This window comes from Eptesicus fuscus, chromosome 4 (genome assembly GCF_027574615.1).
Source record: "Eptesicus fuscus isolate TK198812 chromosome 4, DD_ASM_mEF_20220401, whole genome shotgun sequence".
Classification (NCBI taxonomy): domain Eukaryota; kingdom Metazoa; phylum Chordata; class Mammalia; order Chiroptera; family Vespertilionidae; genus Eptesicus; species Eptesicus fuscus.
In genome coordinates, this window is record NC_072476.1 from 70,275,713 (window position 1) to 70,294,922 (window position 19,210).

Genomic DNA, 19,210 nt, shown 5'->3' on the forward strand with positions numbered 1-19,210 from the left:
TGGTATAAAGAGTTTTGGGTGTGTATTTTTTTTTTTAAAGGAAAGGAGAGCTCTCTTAAGTATGCTTCAAGTACGTATTTCTTCACAGACTAAAGGTGTACTCTGGATTGAAGCTTCATTATACCTCCTCTGTACTAACAGTGACCAGGAATAACATGAATGATCATTTTGAAATTTCCCTTGAATCTATCTTTCCCTAAGTGCTCTGATGGTATAGTGATACTTTTAAGCATAAAAGCCTATTTAAAATTTAGTACCAATACGTGCTGGGAACTTCAATTCCTCAGGTGAATGATTGTAGCGTTGCAAGAGAATACTCAAACAAGCCCAATGAAACTGTAATGGGTTACATTTTGCCTTTGTACTTAGTTTCTGTTTCTCCAATCACAACTTGCTTTTGTTTAATTGGCCATGAACTATTACAGGTCGCTAAGATACCTGCTCCTCTTTGGTGGAAGTAGTGTCTTTAAGCCTTTACATTCATTGAAGGGATATATCCGAGACATACCATAAGCTCATCAGTATTTCAGAGCCAAAATATATTGACGCCAATGAATCTTTTAAAAATATTTGAAGTTTGATTGTTAAATGAAGCCAGAGAAATAGTGAAAAAGAAAAAAAAGAAAAAGTTTTTTTTTTTTTTCACTTCTCTTTTCTCCCCTTTTTGTGACAGTCCTGTACAGGTGTCATTAATATTTGTTTTAGTTTGCAGTGTTTGAACACTAGCTACTCCGATCCTATTCAGCTAAAGAACAGAGCTTGGTTCTCAGTGGTTTAACCCAGTCTGCTAAATTAACGCTCTGCCTGGAGAATAGAATATGACTCAGGGATTCAGCAAAAGGATCAGAAGGTTAAATGGGATAATTAATAATAGTAAACACTCAGGCATAGCTTTTGTTTTTATTTGAGGAGGGATAAACAAGTGGTTAAGAGTATGGGTGTTCAAGTCTGGCAGGCTTAGTCATAAATCCTTTTTCTGTCACTGTGTGATCTTGCTAAAATTGCTTATAGATCTGTAACACAAGTATTTCATTACTTGCTTTATAGGATGGTTGGGAGGAACAAGTATGATAATGGCAACGTTATTATAACAGACTAGAGGCCCGACACACGAATTCATGCACGGGTGGGGTCTGACCGGCCCGCCCTGGTTGGGGCCAATCAGGCCAGGCTGGCCGGGGGCTGGGGAGGCCGTGGGTGGTTGGCCGGCCGGTCCCGCCCCCTGGTCGAACTCCTGGTCGGGGGGACAATTTGCATATTAGCCTTTTATTATATAGGATGACATTATGACAGTGTCATACAATCATGGCAATAGAGACAGTCTTTGAATCTGGTTTTCTGATTTAAGCAAGTTACTATTTTAAAAAATCTATAAAATGGGAATAAGAACAGTTACCTTCTTAAAGGTTTTGTGAGACTTGAATGAGGATTACAAAATGCTTGGCATATAGTAAATGCTTAATAAATGTTAACAGCTGTTGTTGGTGATGTGGTTGTAATGGTGAAGATAATGATGTAAAACCTCCACATAGGATCTGGCACATAACAGTTATTTAAAAAAACACAATTACTAATTGAATAAAGCCTGCATCAGAATCCCCTGGAAGAGTTGTTAAAACACAAGTTGCTGGTTCCCACCTGCAGAAGTCTGATTTGTTGAGGCTGAGATGGGGCCCAGGAATGTGCATTTACTAAGTTTCCGGAGATGCTGATGCTGTCAGTCTGGGGACCACACTGTGAAAAGCAGTGCCATGGACAAACCATCCCACCTCTCTGAAGCCGTCTGGCATTGAGAGCAAAGTTATCCACTTCCCCATTCTTAAACTTCTGAGTGCGAGCATGTCAGATAATCTTTTTTTTTAAATGATTCTTTATTGTTGAAAGTATTACCAGTAATCTTAATGTTTTCTGGATAAAGGATGCATCATTAGGAATAGGTTGAATTACATGTTAATTGTTAGTTTCTTTCATATTACTCTTTAAATAACAGACATTAACTTAGAACTTTTTCTCTGTGGAAGATCTTATATTCTTATGTTTCCATGGAAATCTTATAAACAATTTTATATCAAATCAAGAGTTATGATTGGTTTTACTCCTGAAATTTTTTATTTGGTCCACAGTAAAAATACTATATTCCAGTTAACTTGTTAGGTTTTTTTTCTCAGAATATGCATTAACGATAAAAGGGTTATATAGTCAGATACTATCAAAATTTTTCTTCATTGGAGTCTAGAAAAACAATTTAGCTGTCATTTGTCTAAGACTTTTAAATTGAGTCAGGAAGGAGAAAGAGAAGAATAGAAGGAAGAGATCATAGATGGAGCATTATGCAGAAGGTACTGTTGTGAGGGGGGAGGATGGAAACAAATTAGCCACTATATCTGAGACAGGAAGGAAGGATAAAAATGGATTCAGATACAGATAAGAGGGAGATTGAGGAAGCCTATGCCAATTTATTTCTATTTTCTCTGTGAAAGAAGAATTCAATCATTCACTGAGAGGAAGGACAACTAAAAAGAGAGAAGGCTTGAACAGAGGTTTGGAACAGCTGTTAGGTAAAGAAAAAAAGAAGAGTCAGACAAAGTAGATAAAGATTACTCTGCACTTCAAGATCATAATTAAAGTTAGAGCTCAAAATTATCTTCATGGCACCAATCAGCATATTTAACAGTATATTTTCTCTCGTAGCTCTTGGTAGCTTGGGCACATAAGAATAGGGAATGATGGTTCATTTTATATGAAATTAAAATTGACAGCATAGGTGTTATAAAAGGTAAAGGAAACACGAAAATTGGGATGATGCTAGTGAGAGTATAGTTAACATGATTGGCTTTCTGGTATATGGAGAGAAATAAATCCAAAGATTGTTAGTCTTGAGGTTGAAGTGCAGGTGGAAAGTGGGTTAGGTTGAGAGGACAGGAGGGGATACAGCACAAGCTCTCTTTGGTTGGAATCAAAACTAGTAGTTGATGAGTTAATCTAAAAAGTCAGTTAATGTGAAGAATTTTAAAAAGATTATTTAAAATTTATAAATTAAAATTCAATACTATTATGTTTATTTACTCCTCCATATTTTGATTTAGAGTTGAAGCCTTTTCTTTGAATATGAATCTATTGGAATTCCATGTTGTCTTTCTTACATAAATTACACCAATAATTAATTGCCTGCAATTTTCAGGATATTTTTTCTCAAAATAGAGCTAACCTTTGGCACTTGCAAAGAAATCTGCATGTTATATTAATAGATTTTTCTGTCATTTTTCTGATATTGTCCATAATTGACCTGGAAGGAGTCACTTTGGATAGTGTTGCCATTATTCCCTTAGTACAATTTGACTTTGTTGTAAACAATTTTATGTTTCACATTATCCTATAAGCTTTATCCAGGCATTGACTGTTAGTGGAAACAAAGAGGATTCAGGAGAAAGATTTAATGAGTGAAATTAAAGTTTGAAATAGAGGTTCCATTAATATTTAAAAAATAGTTAAGTGAGAATGTGGAGTCAAGAAAGTTGTCTTTTGATCTTTGATAGCTTATATAATTTATAGCATTGTGGTACTATTAGCTAAATTATATTTAAGTGTGAAATAAAATGCATTCAGTGGTGTAAAACCAGAAGCCCCCTCAAAAAAAAGTTAGTCTCACCACATAAATATTTTCCATATTTCTTCCCAGCACTTCATGTGCAATATTTTTCATGTAAAGTATATAAATTATCATAATGTAGGGTATCTTTTTATATTCTCCTATGTTTTTTCCTAATTAGAAGCATTTCCCTGTATTACACATATTCTCCTTGATTATATTTTAGGAAATCTTGTATTCTTCTAAGTTGACAAATTATGACCATACCTAGCCAGGTCCCTAGTGATATTTTCATTTTCTTCCCTAACAATAGCCTAATATTTCAAGTGTGAAGTTCTATTTCCCAGCAATCACAAGGGGCCCACCAAGCTGCTCTTTCAGTATCTGATGCTAGAACCTCACCTGGTTAATGGTTTATCAAATGACCCCTCATTCTGATTTCTAATTATCAAATTTGGATAATTTGATCATGGCAGATGCAAGAATAAGTGTCAGCTTGAGTTTCATTTTAAATTCCATTTATTTTCCTAAGGGATAAGTTAAATTTACCTTGATAGGCAGATCAATTAAAAGTAGATAGAAGAGGACATTTTGTGAAGAAAAATAATTCCATTTTGAGTAGGAGTCAAGAAAAGCTGAAATACACGGACATCATTATGTATGTTATAGAGGTATTTCTGACTGCTTTTCTAAGTAATTTCAGGAATTGAGAAGTAGGGTAGGTAAAGAAGTTAAAACTTCTTGAAGATTTCTCTCTCCACTTCTCTGTCGTACCCTCCCAAATAAAACCTCACACCTTGCATTTTTGTGCCATCTTCTCTTTCTTCTCAAGCAATTCGTCGAATATCTTTTATTCTAACTAATTAATTGCTTATGTAAGCCCCAAAGTGTTTCAGTTCTTTGTAACTATGTGCTAACTTGTGTTAGGTTTCAGGTAGTTTTATTGTGAGTTGCTTTGCTTTAAAAATTATTTCTCCTTCAAATTTCATTTTTAAGTCTTTGATTCAAATTTTAATTGAAATATAGTTCATAAGTAAGCATGCATCAGAGTCAGTTTTAACTTTAAGATGATCTTGTGTCTTTCAGTAGAAGTATAACGCTTTTTTATCCCTTTGTTTTAAGGAATCAGCAGGTGGGGATCTTCAGTCTCCTTTAACACCAGAAAGTATCAATGGGACCGACGATGAAAGAACACCTGATGTCACACAGAACTCAGAGTCAAGGGCTGAACCAACTCAGAATGCATTGCCATTTTCACATAGGTACAAATTCAATTCAACCATCATGATTCAGTAAAATATGTAAACATGGGAAGTTATTTGGGTTTCGGGTGAATCTTGCAAAGCTATAACCCTGAGTGAAAATTCCAGGTCAGATGTTTTTAACTATTTTTGTTAACCTCAGAAAGATTTTAATAATTTATAGTTGCCTGGATGGGCAGGAATGAATATTTCCTTTATCTGTATAAAAAAGGGCTACTAATAATAATACAAGTCATTTTTCAGTGGAACAAAATATGTATTATTGTAAGTCTCTTCTTATTTTCTAACACAGTTGCTGAAAGGCTCCTTGTGTTAATCTGGTTTCCATTTTCATGTATGTTCTTGAGGGTTATAATTTTTAAAAAATAATTTCCTATTCTGAACTTAAGCTTACCATAGTTTTAGAAGTGATCTCACTGTATGATTTCACTGAAGGAAGCAAGTTATTGGGGTAACTTCTAGAATGAACCTGTTAATGTGAGAATTATTTTTGCACACCAACTAACAGAAAATAAATCTTCACATGCTTCTGAATTTTAAAAAAGAATTTGATACTTTAAGCAGGTACAGTTTATCCTACATGTGTTCCAAATCAGTCACATTACTTATGGGCTATATTGTGTCATTTTGGGAATTTAAGGAGGTCTATGAAACTGAATTATTGCAAATGTAAACAAATACCTATCAGTCGTTGTCTTAAAGTTCATTTTTACCCTTCTTTGGCAATTTTTAACTGGGTAGTTTTCATTGAAATTAAGAAAACAATTTTCCTTTGTTGAGCATCTCTTTTTGGGGCCAGATTTTTAAAATCAAATTCTTTAGCATATTCAGAAGAATTGTGAAGTGAGATATTCCAAACTCTTTTTTACGAGAGCCTTAATTTTGACTGAACTTGTTGTGTGTTAGGGGCATAGGATTGAACATATTATAGCCTAGAATTGAGGGACCTCATGGTCAGGCTCAGAAAGAAGAAATTAGGTAAGGTTGTTTTTTTAAGGAATGAATGGGTAGAAACTATTTGACGTGAGGCTATTCTAATTTATTTCAAAAAAAATGCTAATTTGCACAAATAGTAGACATATCTTGGAATTATCATGGAGATCATGCTTTACTATTGCAGATTAAGCATGTTCTCTTTTCTATAGCTGTAAAAACAACGGAACACATGAAAATTTTTAGTTCTGATCTGAAGACTGATTTGTAAAACATTCAGGTTTTTAAAATATGCAATTACAATTAAAGAGCAATGTGATTAGTATGCAATTTTTAAAAATGTTTATGTTGAGGGAGGAAAATATCCTTTCCTATTAAATTATATTTAGTATGTCCATTTAATAAATAGACTTCACTACACTGAGTATAATTATAAACTTGAATTCTTTGCAACAATCAAGTCATGTGCATTGAATAGTGTAGCATTTAGAAATAGAATTTTTCTATTTAATATTTGTAAATGCTATTTCTAGTTTACTTTATGCATCAAAAGTTTTCTGAATGTTTATTGTTTTGCTAATACTTGGTATTTGGAGTTTCTAACTGGGATTGGTCATCGGATGATTTTCTGCACTCCTGGGAGAGTCTAATAGGAGTTATTTACTATGATTTGAAGATAGAACTTCTTTGACTACTGGAATCTACATATTAGCCGTGGAGATATTTGAGTTCTGAAAGTAAAAAGTAAAACTTAACAGGTCAATTTAAGCTTTTAATTGTGTTAAAAGCATTACATAATCTTACAGTTTTCTTATTATTGTAAAGACATTTTAGCTATAGGATTTTAGATTTATTCTCTGACCTTGTTTTGATTTCTACATGAGACAAAAGATGATGTTTATTGTAGTTAATGTTAGAATCCCAAAATATCAGTTAGAAGAGACCTCAGAGATGATATAATCTAGGATTTTTCAAACTGTGGTAATTTAAAATTAATTTAGGTTATTCATGGCATTCTGAATATGAAATATAATAAAACCAAATAGGAAACATCAGAGTAAAGCGCACATTAAGAGTAGAAACTTTAGCTCAGCTGGAGTGGCTTTGTTGGTTGAGCAGTTTCCAGTGCACCAAAGGGTTGCCAGTTCGATTCCCGGTTGGAACATGCGCATGGGTTGCAGTTCGATTCCCTATTGGTGCTCATGCAGAGGACAGTCAATCAATGTCTCTCTCTCTCTCTCTCTCTCTCTCTCTCTCTCTCTCTCTCTCTCTCTCTCTCCCGCTCTCTCTCCCTCTCTCTCCCTCTCTCTCCCTCCCTTCCCCTTTCCTCTCTAAGCATGTCATCGGGTGAGGATTTTAAAAAGAGAGTATAAATTTTGTTTCAGTAATATACATATTTATATGTGTGCTGGATTAACTGTTCCTATTATCCTGTGTAGAGAAAAGATCACTGGAAGACAATTAAAATCTGTTTTAAGGCTTATTTAGACCATTTTGTCTTTCTTCCTTAGTACATTAAAAGTTTTTCTTTTATTTTTCAATTATAGTTGAGATTCAATATTGTATTAGTTTCAGGTGTACAACATAGTGATTAGATATTTATATAACTAACGAAGTGATTTCCCCCATGACTCTAGTACCCACCTGACACTATATATAGTTATTAAAACATCATTGACTATATTCCCTACTCAGTACTTATTTTAACAGAAAAGAATGAATAGCAAAAAAATACTTTGCCAACATTTTTCTGTTCTGGTTGATACTATTTTACTAATAAATAGGGAGCATAATGCTAAAATGTCTATTGTTTGTTTTTGTTTTTAAAAGAAGGATATAGGGAACAGTGATCTAGTCAGTCAAGTTAATTAAGAGTTGATTATAGTAATAGCTACTTAGCTACCCAATTTGTGCTCTTCTTAGAATTTAGATTTGATGCCTTAATTTCATTAATTTGTGAGTTAACATATCAAAAGAAGACCCTGATTTTCATTTGGTCCTGAACATTTTAGTAATGTGATTATCGTTTGTCCTTTACATTCTGTTAGCTTTGTGTATTTTTTAAAAAATACCACTTAGCTTTAAGATATAAGCAAACATTTTTGTTACTCTTTAAATCTATACAAATTTTCTAATGTATATGAAAGAGAGAATACTGTTATGAACTCCCGTGAACACATACATCACCTAGTCTTAACAGTTATGAAAAAATGGTCATTCTTATTTCATTTCTATCCCTACAGACTGTTCCACTTCTGGGATTATTTTTAAGGCAAATCTCAGACATATAATTTAATCCACAAATACTTCTTTAAAATTACTTTTGAACTTTTATAAAAATTATTTATGAAGCTAATACAACTTTTTATTTTCTGTCTAACTCAGTGGCATTATAGGGTTACTTGAATTATTTACTCATTTCTTAGATTTTTATTATACTTCATAACTAAATTTTAAAATGAATTGGGCCGCTCAGTACTCCTCAGTCAAGTGCTATAGTACTGTTTTATGTCCTTGCCATAAACTATGCAAAAACATTCTCGTTGAATAAGTTTCAATAAATTAATATCTATTTAAATGCTTTTAAAGTTTAAGGATGTGAAAAAGAGGCAGATCATGAGGATGAAAACACTAATTTCTTATAGGAAATGATATTAAATTATATCTAAATGGCATTTTTTTCTTAAAAATTACTTTTTAAACTAAATGATAATATTCTTTTGAGACTGTGCAGGTATACACTGTGGCTCGCTTGAATGTTCAGGATATCGTTTGAGACAGTAGTCTTAGGTTAGCTATCTATATTAATAATAGAGGAATATGCAAATTGTCCAGGACACCATCACAGTAACAGTAACAACCAGCAAGCTGCTTGGGGCAACCAAGCCGGCAGGGGGGTTAGTGAGGGATGACCAAACGACTGAACAGCAGGCTGCGTGGGGTGACCAGGCCAGCAGGGGGGGCAGTTGGGGGCGGCCAGGCCGGCAGGGGGAGCTGTAGGGGGTGACCAGGCCGGCAGGGGGCCAGTTAGGGGTGATTAGGCAGGCAGGCAGGCAGGCAGTTGAGCAGTTAGGAGGCAGTGGTCCCAGATTGTGAGAGGGATGTCCGACTGCTGGTTTAGGCCTGATCCCCGGGATCGAGCCTAAACTGGCAGTCAGACATTCCCCGAGGGGTCCCGGATTGGAGAAGGTGCAGGCTGGGCTGAGGGGACCCCCCCCACACACACACCCCTGTGCACGAACTTTGTGCACCGGGCCTCTAGTATACTAAATAAAGTAGCTATATACTAATAGACTAGCATATACATATGGGAGAAGGTTTTGTTCTTTTATTCCAGGGAGTATTGTTTGCTTCATAGCATCAGCTATGTGGAATTCTGAAATTTATTTGTTATTTCTTAATAATAATAAATTCCAGGATTTTTTGTTTTTAAGATTTAAAGCTATTTAAAATTTTCTTGGAAATAGTTAATTTTATAGCATCCTCATGCTGTTAGAATATAATACTGAAATATAATATTGAAAACTAAAACTATTAATTTTGTGTATTATAAATTTATGACCTTCAGAGATAGTTATATATGATAAATATGATAAATAACTGCTGTTGCATATTTGAGCATTCCAAACAGATTTATAGACATTAGTAGCTTGTGAAACTATTTTTTACTAATAAATTTTAATAACAGTTTATGTTAATGAAATATGAGCTATTTTAAGCACTGATTATATTTTAATTCTTATAATGTTTAGATGATAGAGTCTCTCTTTTTTTTAAAAAAAATATTTTTATTGATTTCAGAGAGGAAGGGAGAGGAAGAGAGAGAGAAACATCAATGATGAAAGAAAACCATTGATCAGCTGCCTCCTGCTTGCCCCCTACTGGGAATCAAGCCTGCAACCCAGCACATGCCCTTAATGGGAATCAAACCTGGGACCCTTCAGTCCACAGGCCAAAGCTCTATCCACTGAGCCAAACCAGTGAGGGCAATAGAGTATTTTGGTGCTGCTATAGTTTATGCAGTTTGGGGGTACTGCATGTATCATCTATTGTGTTTAAGAGATTTTCCTGCCACTACGTGTTTCTGAAAAGAATTTATTAAAGGATGTATGCAGAAACATTACTTTTTAATATATTGATTTTGCTTTAAATCAGCATAACTACAAGTTTACTAAAATTTATGAAATCTGGCTGGGTTAATTCCATTTGTATTTTTAGATTTCTTCATTATCAGAATTTTGGAAAGCTACTATTTTAAAACTGATTTAGGGATTCTTTTACAGTTTCAAAAACTAAATTTCATTGGAAATTTTACATGTCACTTAGTTACATGTTAAAATTTTAAAAAGTGCTTTATATTGAATCAAATGCAGTTTGTGCTTCAAAGATGATACGAAGAGGAAAAAAGTGAATGACTGTGAAGAGCTCTGGGGTACTGTACTCTCAATAGCTCTGCCATTGGTCTCTTTTATGAATAGTGAAGAAAACTTGTACGATTATAGGTATGAAATACAATAGGAATGGTTTTGGCAGGTAACTTTTGTGTGTAAAGCTGGGACTGATTTCACAAGAAACACTCTGTCATTGATACAATTGCAGATGAAGACTGTAAGTTGTAGGATTCCTCTTATTGTTGCAGTTCCAATTGACTTAAGTACCTTCCACCGCTAACCCTCAGAAATTAGATTAGGTTTTTAAGAGTTAATTTGAAGGCCAAGATAGTTTGTGAGGGATTGTAACACAACCGTTTGGAGATGTCAGAGTTTCCTTTATCATCACTGTGAACAGATAACCCTTTATACGAAAGTGCTCTAGTAATTTGGTAAACATATATACTTATACATTGTCTAGGAAGTGAAAAGCAATTTGTACATTTTTAAACAAGATGCGATAAAAAATATAGTTTAGTGACCAAGAATGTTTATTCGTTTTCTAATGAAGTATAAATTTCCTATCTTTAATTTTAAAAGGACTAACCTTTATTCTCATGTGATGTATGAAAAGATTTTGAAGAAATTTTAAAATTTGCTGAAGCTTTTTTTCAGGCATTATAACTTAACTAGAGACCCGATGCACGAAATTCGTGCAAGAGTAGGCCCTCGCAGCCCCAGCTGCCTCAGCCCTCGCAGCCCCGGCTTTGTCCAGAAGGTCGTCTGCTGTTCAGTCGTTTGGTCGATTTGTATATTACACTTTTATTATTATAGATATAGGTTATTTGCAAGAAGAAAAATACTATTCATTTGATATAAAGACATTTCTAACCACCTTCAATAGAGGTTAGTCCTTTCCTCCTCCTCCTTGGCATTAACATTGTTGGCAAAGAATTAATGGCAAAGAATGTTCACCAGTCTATCCCTTGTGATTGTCAACTTCTGTTTTCAAGATGACCAGCTGGAGTTAATGGTGTGGTCATTCACAAGAGGTTATTTGTGGCTTCTTCTCTGTAGAGGGCTTTTAAAAATTCATAATTTTCTTCAGTTTTGCTCTTAGAAGACCATCGTGGGGATTCCAGTGGAAGGGGGGTTTGGAACATGGACAGCTCTGTTCTCAGACTTAGGGAAAATGTTCTTCCTTTGAATTTGGCTTTCCATCTTTCCTCTTACTAGGATAGTAAGGGACAAGTAAACATAGAGGACAAGCAGGCCACTTAAATGTGTGAAATTTGTGGTGAATATGACAGTCAGGAATTGTGAGGTCTGTGGTAAAGTAGAATGGGTGAGGTTCACTTAACGATATTAAAGGTCTTATGCTAAGCAAAATAAGCCAGTTAAAGTCAAATATCACATGGTCTCACTTATATGTGGAATCGAATGAACAAAATAAACTGATGAACAAAATAGGTCAGTTCATAGAACAGAGTGACAGATCCCAGAGGGAAGGGGGCTGAGGGGACGGGAAGAGATTAACCAAAGAACATATGTATGCATACATACATAACCCATGGACACAGACAATAGTGTGGGGTGGGGACAGGGTGAAGGGGGGCACAAGGGAGAGTGAAATGGGAAACATTTGTAATAATGTCAACAATAATTTTTTTTAAAAAATCAATGTTAAAATACAGAGGGATTGGGACTAGATGACCCATCTGGTTTCCAGTTTAGACTTTCAAATGGAATCTGTGATTTATTTATGGTTTAGCTCAGGGTAAGGATTTCTAGCTGATAATATCCTTATAAACTCCTGGTGGAGGTATTTGGGAAGATATGACTTGCATATTTGGAATACTGGATATTTTCTCTTTGCTGACGTATTACTCTGACAGGTGTTATCCTCTCAAACACAGAAACCTGACCATGTCATGTTCCCTCTTAAAATATTTCAGTGGCACAGTGTATGTGGACCAATGCATGGTCATCAGAGGAGGCCTCCCCAGCCTCCATCTGTGCTTCTGTAGCAATTACTCTGAATTGCTTGTACTCCTCCACATACAACCAAGCAACCATGCTGTTGCTCACGTGCAAGTCTCTGTTTCCTTGTTTTTGGAATGTCCTCGCTTTTCTTTGCAATGGCTGCATATACACATGGGAAACACACACTTCATACATCCTCCCACCTGACTTCTACCTCTAACTTGACCACCAACTGGTCAATCCCTATGTATATATTTATAAGTTACAGCATCACCTTCTCTGGCAAGCTTTCTTTCATGCTGTCAGACTGAATTATGTTCCCCCCTCTCTCAAATCCCTGTTACCTTCAAACTGACATATGGAGGCTAACATTAACTTCTTAGTCTCTTCTGGGGCAAGGATTGTGTTTTATTCTTTTGTATCCCTGGTGTACATTCAATAAACATATGAATGAAACAATTTACCTCACAGAAATTGAGTACATGTTCTGAATGTCCTTGGTACTGTCAGCTAAAGTTACACCTACGGATTCATAAGACCTTGAAGCTAAGATATAAAATGAGCTATATTCCTTGAAAATCAGTCATTGTTATCAAACTTAAGAATTTAACTACCTAATTTTCTTGAAAGCTTCCTAATTTGTACAAAGAAATTTTAAAGATAATGTGTTAATAAACAATGTTGTTAAGTACTTAAGTAATGTAAAAGATGCTAAAATGGGCATTTTTCTTAATAGAATTTTTTTTTCTTGAGAATAATTTTTCTCATTTAAAAAACAGTACAAAGTCACTTAATGGTATATTTTCTGTGGAATTAGACAATATTTATATGCTTTGTTTTTAAACTAATTATTCCTAAAATGTTTTTTAAAAAATTTCATCTCTTATGAAGGTCAACACGAGTATCATATCTAATAAAAGAGTAATATGCAAATTGACCATCACTCCAACACATAAGATGGCCGCCCCCATGTGGTCAAAGATGGCCGCCACAAGATGGCCAGCAGGGGGGCAGTTGGGAGGGACCAGGCCTGCAAGGGAGGGCAGTTGGGGGCGATCAAGCCTGCAGGGGAGGGCAGTTAGGGGTAACCAGGCCAGCAGAAGAGGGAAGTTGGGGGCAATCGGGCCTGCAGGGAAGGGCAGTTGGGGGGGACCCAGGCCTGCAGGGGAGAGCAGTTGGGGGTGACCAGGCCTGCAGGGGAGGGCAGTTAGGGGTGACCATGCCTGAAGGGGAGGGCAGTTAGGAGTGACAAGGCCTGCAGGGGAGGGCAGTTAGGGGCAATCTAGCTGGCAGGGGAGCAATTAGGCATCATTCAGGCTGGCAGGGGAGTGGTTAGGGGGTGATCAGGCTGGCAGGCAGGCGAGCAGTTGGGAGCCAGCAGTTCTGGATTATGAGAGGGATGTCTGGCTGCCCGTTCGGGCCTAAATGAGCAGTCAGACATCCCTTGAGGGGTCCCAGATTGGAGAGGGTGCAGGCTGGGCTGAGGGACACTCCCCCCCGACACTCCCCTCCCCCACCCCCCGTGCATGAACTTCGTGCACCAGGCCTCTAGCTTATTATAAACTCAAGTGAAATTAAGGACAATTAATTTTTTTAAATTGAGAATTGTATTATTTTTTTAAATTAATTTTATTGGGGTAACATCAGTCTACATGATCAGATAGGTTTCAGATGTGAGTTTTCATGTTACAAGGTCTGTATATTGCACTGTGTGCCCCACCCAAAGTCAAATCTTCTCCAAATCTTCTCCATATATTAGGACCCTCTTCTCCCCCCTATATTCACATGAAAATAGCTGACAGTTAATTCACTGAAATATATTGAAAATTATCATGCTCCTGGGACCACCTTCCTTGTAGGGTGTGGAAAATGTAGATATGACTAAACAGTTGAAGTAAATGTATAATTTATTATCTATCAGTTTGCCATTTTCTGTTGACAATTTAGCTTGTCCGTATATCCACTATAGACAAAATAATTAATTTTTTTACTCTGGCCAAAAATGAAGTCTAAACATTTATGTTAGAACTATGAAGATAGAAGGAACTTTAGCTATTACATAGTCCGGCCACTTCATTTTACAGAAGTGGAATCAAGTCTATGGAAGAGGCATTTAGTATCATTATTTGCTAATAGCTAGATTAGACCAGAGACATACCGTATTTTCTGGCGTATAAGACGACTTTTTAACCCAGGAAAATCTATACTCCCAGTCGTCTTATACGCCGGAAAATACGGTAGGTCCCCAGAGTCATTGATCATCAGGGTCCATACTGGTTGAGGCAGCTGTTTTTCTACTAAACTCCAGAAATGTTTTCTGTATCACATTTCAGATACTTACCATCTTGATTTTTATCACTGTTCAACACACATCCTATATAATAAAAGGCTAATATGCAAATCGACCAAATGGCAGAATGACCAGTTGCTATGATGCACATTGACCACCAGGGGGCAGACGCTCAATATAGGAGCTGCCCCCTGGTGGTCAGTGCGCTCCCACAGCAGGAACGCCGCTCAGCCAGAAGCCCTAAGCAGGGCTCATGGCTGGTGAGCACAGCGGCGGTGGCAGGAACCTCTCCCGCCTCTGCGGCAGCGCTAAGGATGTCCATCAGTCAGACATTCCCAGAGGGCTCCTGGACTGCGAGAGGGCGCCGGCCGGGCTGAGGAAGCCCCCCACCCCGAGTGCATGAATTTCGTGAACCAGGCCTCTAGTTTACTATAACTTGCTAAACTCCCCCACTAGATTCTTAGTTTCTGAACTAAGCCTGGTTGAGTTACATTTCTTGGTATCCCATAGAGTTTAATGAATAAATTTGTTGAGTGAATAAATATATGTGTTTTTACTGTGAGATAATAGGAAGGGTTAAATAAGTTAGTGCAACTTGATCATTAGCATAAAAAATATATCATATACCAGGCAGGACTAACAAAGATACCAATATTAAGAGTAATTAGTTTACTTTTTAAATTCTAACAGGAATCACTTAGCTGTTAATAGTCACATTAATATTTTAGTAACATTTTTATTGAAATGTAATTCACATCTAAACAATTCATCTATTTAAAGTGTACAATTAAGTGGTTTTCAGTATATTCGCAGAGTTGTGCAACCATCACCACAATCTATTTTAAAACATTTTTATCACCTTCCCCAAAACCCTGAACCCATTAGCAATCACTTCCCTTTTCTCCTTCACACACTCCAGGAATCTACTTTCTATCTCTGTAGAATTGCCAATTCTGGACATTCTTATCAATGGAATCATACAATATGTGAACTTTTATGACTGGATTCTTTCACTTAGCATGTTTTTCAAGGTTTACTCATGCTGTAGAATATATAAATATTTCATTTCCTTTTATTGCCTAATAGTAGTCCATTGTGTGGATATACCACCTTGTATTAATCCACTCATCAGTTGATAGACATTTAGGCTGTGTCCACTTTTTGAAAGTTCCATCATTGTTATGAATGATGCTGCTGTGAACATTGTGTACAAGTTTTTATGTGGACATATGTTTTCAATTCTCTGGATATACTCGTATACCTACAAGTGGAATTGCTGGCACGTGTGGTAGTTCTACATTTGCAAAGCAGCTGCACTATTTTACATTCCCACCAGCAGTATATAAGGTTCCAATTTCTCTACATTATCAGCCCTTGTTATTGTCTTTTTTATTATAGCCATTCTAGTAGGTGGGAAAATGATATCTCTGTGGTTTTGATTTGTATTTCCCTGATGGCTAATGTTGTTGAACATTTTTTCATGTGTTTACTGGCCACTTGTAAATCTTCGGAGGAAACTCATTTTTAATTGGACTGTTTGTTTTTTTGTTATTGAATTGTAATTCTTTATATATATTCTGGATGTTAACTCCTTATAAGATAAATGATTGGCAGTTATTTTCTCCGGTTCTGCGGATTGTCTTATCACCTTCTTGATGATGTTCTTGCAATACAATGTTTTTAATTTCATTTAAGTCCCATTTTTCTATTTTTTTCCTTTGTTGCTTGTGCTTTTGGTGTCATATCTAAGAAACCATTGCCTAATTCAAAGTCATTAAGACTTATACTTACGTTTTTCTCTAAAAGTTTTATAGTTTTAACCCTTACAATTAGATCTGGTTCATTTTGAATGAACTTTTCTATATGATGTGAGGCCCAACTTCATTCTTTTGCATGTGGATATCCAGTTGTCCCAGCACCATTTGTTGAAAAGACTATTCTTTTCCTATTGAGTTGTCTTGGCATCCTTGAAAAATATTATCTGACCATAAATGTGAGGGTTTGTTTCTGAACTTTCAGTTCTATCCCATTCATCTATCTATCCTTATGCCAGTACCATAGTGTCTTTATTATTGTAGCTTTGCAGTAAGTTTTGAAATTGGGAATGTGAGTCTTCCAACTTTATTCTTCCTTTTCAAGATAGTTTTAACTATTCTGAGTCCCTAGAATTTCCATGTGAATTTTAGGAACAGCTTGTGATTATCTGCAAAGAAGCCAGGTAGGATTCTGATAGGAATTGTGTTGAATCTACAGAACAATTTGGATGGCTAGCCATCTTAACAATGTTAAGCCTATCAATCTATAAACATGGGATGATTTCTTATTTATTTAGCTCTTCTTTAATTTCTTTCAAAAAATTCTTTAGCTTTCAGAATATAAGTTTTGTACTTCTTTTGTTAAATTTATTCCTATGTATTTTATTCTTTTGCTGCTGTTATTAGTGGAAGTATTTTCTTAGTAATCTCATTTATTAGTTTTAATAGTTTTTAGGTAGCTTCCTTAGGATTTATACAAAATTATGTCATCTGCAAATAGAGATCATTTTACTTCTTTCCTTCCATTCTTTTTTTTTTATTATTGTCTAAAGTGTTACATATGTCTCCTTTTTCCCCAATTGACTGTCCCCCCCCCCCCCCCCCCCGCCATTCCCACCCCCGGCAAGCCCCCATCGCCCCAGTGTCTGTGTCCATTGGTTATGCTAATATGCATGCATACAAGTCCTTTGGTTGTTCTCTAAACCCCCCTCCCCTACCATTTGTCTCTAGATCGATCTATTCTTGTTTATCAAATTATGTTGATCATTATATCTCATATATGAGTGAGATCATGTGATATTTTTCTTTCTCTGACTGGCTTATTTGGAACTGGAGAGCATTATGCTAAGTGAAATAATTCCTTTCCATTCTTGATGTCATTTATTTCATTTTCTTGACTCGTTGCCCTATCTAGAACTTCCAGTACAATGCAGAATAGAAATGACAAGAATGAACATCCATGTCTTGTTCCCTATTTTAGGGGGAACACTTTCAGTCTTCTACCATTAGGCATGATATTAGCTATGGGTTTTGTTTTTTTTTAGATGCTCTTTATCAGGTTGAAGAAGTTCCACTACATTTCTCGTTTTTTAGGTGTTTTTTTCCCCATTAATATATATATTTTTTTATATATTTTATTGATTTTTTACAGAGAGGAAGAGAGAGGGATAGAGAGTTAGAGAGTTAGAAACATCGATGAGAGAGAAACATCTATCAGCTGCCTCCTGCACACCCCCTACTGGGGATGTGCCCGCAACCAAGATACATGCCCTTGACCGGAATCGAACCTGGGACACTTCAGTCCACAGGCCGACGCTCTATCCACTGAGCCAAACCAGCTAGGGCAATATTTTTGTTTTTAATGGAAAAGCTGGACTTCTTATTTCCTTACATTCTGATACCTACTGGATAGTTTTTTGTTTTTGTTTTTTGAAAGTCAGAAAAGATCATTTCTCCAATTGGACTTTTTTTCCTACTATGGAGACAACCAATTTTCCTTGGTAGATGACTTCTGTGACCACCTTTAGTTTTGGAACTTATTGGAGTCACCATTTCCCATGGAAGAAGAGGATCTGAAGTTTATTCTAATTGAAACCATGCAAGTAATCCTTGACCAAGAGAGAGAAACTAACATGGAAGAAACAAGGCAATTTAAAAAGACACAATCATCACAGTTTTAACTTTGAAGAGTCAAAAGAAGTAATACTTTTAAAGAAGACACTTAACCGAGTGAATTCCTGTGAATGCCTACATGGCATTTAAGATATTTCCATTTAAGATATCTTTGAAGAAAAAAAATGACTTGGCATGGCATCACATGTTGTTTTTTTTTTTGGTAAAATACTATTATTATATTTGCTCCACTTAATTTTCAGAAGACTCAAAAGCCCTTGATGAAGAACATTTTTTGTTTTTTTGAAAATCAAAATAGCTATTATTCCTGATAAAGATAGTGAAAAAACTAAGCAACTTAATTTTCCTGGACTTCAAAGTAGAACTGGTTCATAGATGCCATTTCTTTTAAAACTCAATGTAGCCATTTTCCTACATGTAATCTGATCCTCATTTCTTTGGTTGTCATATGAGAACACTTCACTCCCCACCTCACAGGGTTGTTGTGAGGCAAATTTTAAATGTTTCTAAGAGTGTAGTGTTGATAACTCTTGACTGTCTCCTTGTTGATAGTTTCTGTAATCATAAGATTTTGTTTCTTTTAAAATTTGCAAGTGCTTTCCTATGGCTATGAATGGATATCAGGTATATTGAAATTTCAATAAGATAATGGAGTTATATTTGACTTATTAATGAACATCCTTGTAAATACTTTAACTGCATGAAATGTTGCACTGATTTTTTTTCAACTAAGCTTTTATACAGTTATAATTAAAGAAGTGCTAAAGTAAAAGTGTCTGGTTTCCCCTTTTATTTAGTTGAGATTTGATTATTCATTTCTCTAAGATAAAAGGTAACTCATCAAATTCAAATGAATAAAAAATATGAAAAACACAATGAAATAGATGTAATTTAAAGAAATTAAATGAAAATCTTGAAACGAGGTTCAAGCTTGTGTAGAGATGACCAGAATTCAGACAAGTAAAAACAGTAACACTCTGTTATTAGGTAGAAGTGAAATCTTAGTAATATTTTCATTAAAAATAGGGTTACTGTGGGAATATCGATTTGATGAGTCAGAAAGAAAATCTGCCTATACTAAATAAATGAAAAAATTTTAAATATGAGTTAAAATT

The 19,210-nt window shown here is 35.6% G+C and overlaps 1 protein-coding gene across 1 annotated transcript in view; it reads left to right on the top strand.

Moving 5' to 3' along the window:
- HOMER1 (homer scaffold protein 1) overlaps positions 1 to 19,210 on the top strand; it is an 89,206-nt gene that overhangs the window by 43,908 nt on the left and 26,088 nt on the right. Inside the window, exon 5 of the mRNA XM_008161976.3 lies at positions 4,712 to 4,851. Within this exon, the coding sequence (XP_008160198.1) occupies positions 4,712 to 4,851 (140 nt within the window). The remainder of the gene's footprint in view (positions 1 to 4,711; positions 4,852 to 19,210) is intronic.